Genomic DNA, 2500 nt, shown 5'->3' on the forward strand with positions numbered 1-2500 from the left:
ATAACCTACACTATAACTAACCACTATAACCTACACTATAACTAACCCATATAACCTACGCTATAACTAACCCCTATAACCTACACTATAACTAACCCCTATAACCTACACTATAACTAACCCCTATAATCTACACTATAACTAACCCCTATAATCTACACTATAACTAACCCCTATAACCTACATTATAACTAACCCCTATAACCTACACTATAACTAACCCCTATAACCTACACTATAACTAACCCCTATAACCTACACTATAACTAACCCCTATAATCTACACTATAACTAACCCCTATAATCTACACTATAACTAACCCCTACTCTATAACTAACCACTATTACCTACACTATAACTAACCCCTATAACCTACACTATAACTAACCCCTATAATCTACACTATAACTAACCCCTATAACCTACATTATAACTAACCCCTATAACCTACACTATAACTAACCCCTATTACCTACACTATAACTAACCACTATAACCTACACTATAACTAACCACTATCCCCTACTCTATAACTAACCCCTATAACCTACACTATAACTAACCCCTATAACCTACACTATAACTAACCCCTACACTATAACTAACCCCTATTACCTACTGTATAACTAACCACTATCCCCTACTCTATAACTAACCCCTACACTATAACTAACCACTATCCCCTACTCTATAACTAACCCCTACACTATAACTAACCACTATCCCCTACTCTATAACTAACCCCTATAACCTACACTATAACTAACCCCTACACTATAACTAACCCCTATAACCTACACTTTAACTAACCCCTACACTATAACTAACCCCTATAACCTACACTATAACTAACCCCTATTACCTACTCTATAACTAACCACTATCCCCTACTCTATAACTAACCCCTATAATCTACTCTATAACTAACCCCTATAATATACTCTATAACTAACCCCTATTACCTACTCTATAACTAACCCCTGGATATCTGCTGATCTCTGTGTGTTACAGCCATCTGCCTGGTGGGATGCAGTGAAGGGAATGGAAACTGCTCCAGACCTGGAGAGTGTGTGTAAGTAATACTGAAATTATGAAAAATGTGTAAGGACACTGGAACGTGTGTATGTGTGTATGTGTGTGTGTGTGTGTGTGTGTGTGTGTGTGTGTGTGTGTGTGTGTGTGTGTGTGTGTGTGTGTGTGTGTGTGTGTGTGTGTGTGTGTGTGTGTGTGTGTGTGTGTGTGTATTTCTGCTCCAATATTCCATGCCATGTCACCAGTGGGATGTATTCTACTCTATCTCTCTATTTCTTTCTTTCTTTCTCTCATTTTCTACCCCTCTCTCTCTCTATAACTCTAAAACAGTCTTTCTCTTTCCTCTCACTCACTTTCTGTAAGAAACACATCTTAATCGTATTTCTCTCCCTTCCAGACACAATTCTCTCTATCTCCCTCTATCCCCCTTACTCTCTATCTCCCTCTATCCCCCCTACTCTCTATCTCCCTCTATCCCCCTTAGTCTCTATCTCCCTCTATCCCCCCTACTCTCTATCTCCCTCTATCCCCCTTACTCTCTATCTCCCTCTATCCCCCTTATTCTCTATCTCCCCCTATCCCCCTTATTATCTATCTCCCTCTATCCCCCTTACTCTCTATCTCCCTCTATCCCCCTTAGTCTCTATCTCCCTCTATCCCCCCTACTCTCTATCTCCCTCTATCCCCCTTACTCTCTATCTCCCTCTATCCCCCTTATTCTCTATCTCCCTCTGTCCCCCTTATTCTCTATCTCCCCCTATCCCCCTTACTCTCTATCTCCCTCTATCCCCCCTATTCTCTATCTCCCTATATCCCCCTTACTCTCTATCTCCCTCTATCCCCCTTATTCTCTATCTCCCTCTATCCCCCTTATTCTCTATCTCCCTCTATCCCCCTTACTCTCTATCTCCCTCTATCCCCCCTACTCTCTATCTCCCTCTATCCCCCTTATTCTCTATCTCCCTCTATCCCCCTTATTCTCTATCTCCCTCTATCCCCCTTATTCTCTATCTCCCTCTATCCCCCTTATTCTCTATCTCCCCCTATCCCCCTTATTATCTATCTCCCTCTATCCCCCTTAGTCTCTATCTCCCTCTATCCCCCCTACTCTCTATCTCCCTCTATCCCCCTTACTCTCTATCTCCCTCTATCCCCCCTATTCTCTATCTCCCTATATCCCCCTTACTCTCTATCTCCCTCTGTCCCCCTTATTCTCTATCTCCCCCTATCCCCCTTACTCTCTATCTCCCTCTGTCCCCCTTATTCTCTATCTCCCTCTATCCCCCTTACTCTCTATCTCCCTCTATCCCCCTTACTCTCTATCTCCCTCTATCCCCCTTATTCTCTATCTCCCTCTATCCCCCCTACTCTCTATCTCCCTCTGTCCCCCTTATTCTCTATCTCCCTCTATCCCCCTTATTCTCTATCTCCCTCTATCCCCCTTATTCTCTATCTCCCTATATCCCC

At 42.7% G+C, this 2500-nt stretch overlaps 1 protein-coding gene across 3 annotated transcripts in view; it reads left to right on the plus strand.

The window, feature by feature from the left end:
* Positions 1-2500, plus strand: part of LOC139582512 (delta-like protein 4) — a 26828-nt gene that overhangs the window by 9183 nt on the left and 15145 nt on the right. For all 3 annotated transcript variants that reach the window (XM_071412584.1, XM_071412583.1, XM_071412585.1), the window contains one exon: positions 1013-1073. In XM_071412584.1, the coding sequence (XP_071268685.1) occupies positions 1013-1073 (61 nt within the window). The remainder of the gene's footprint in view (positions 1-1012; positions 1074-2500) is intronic.

Source organism: Salvelinus alpinus, chromosome 8, assembly GCF_045679555.1.
Source record: "Salvelinus alpinus chromosome 8, SLU_Salpinus.1, whole genome shotgun sequence".
Classification (NCBI taxonomy): domain Eukaryota; kingdom Metazoa; phylum Chordata; class Actinopteri; order Salmoniformes; family Salmonidae; genus Salvelinus; species Salvelinus alpinus.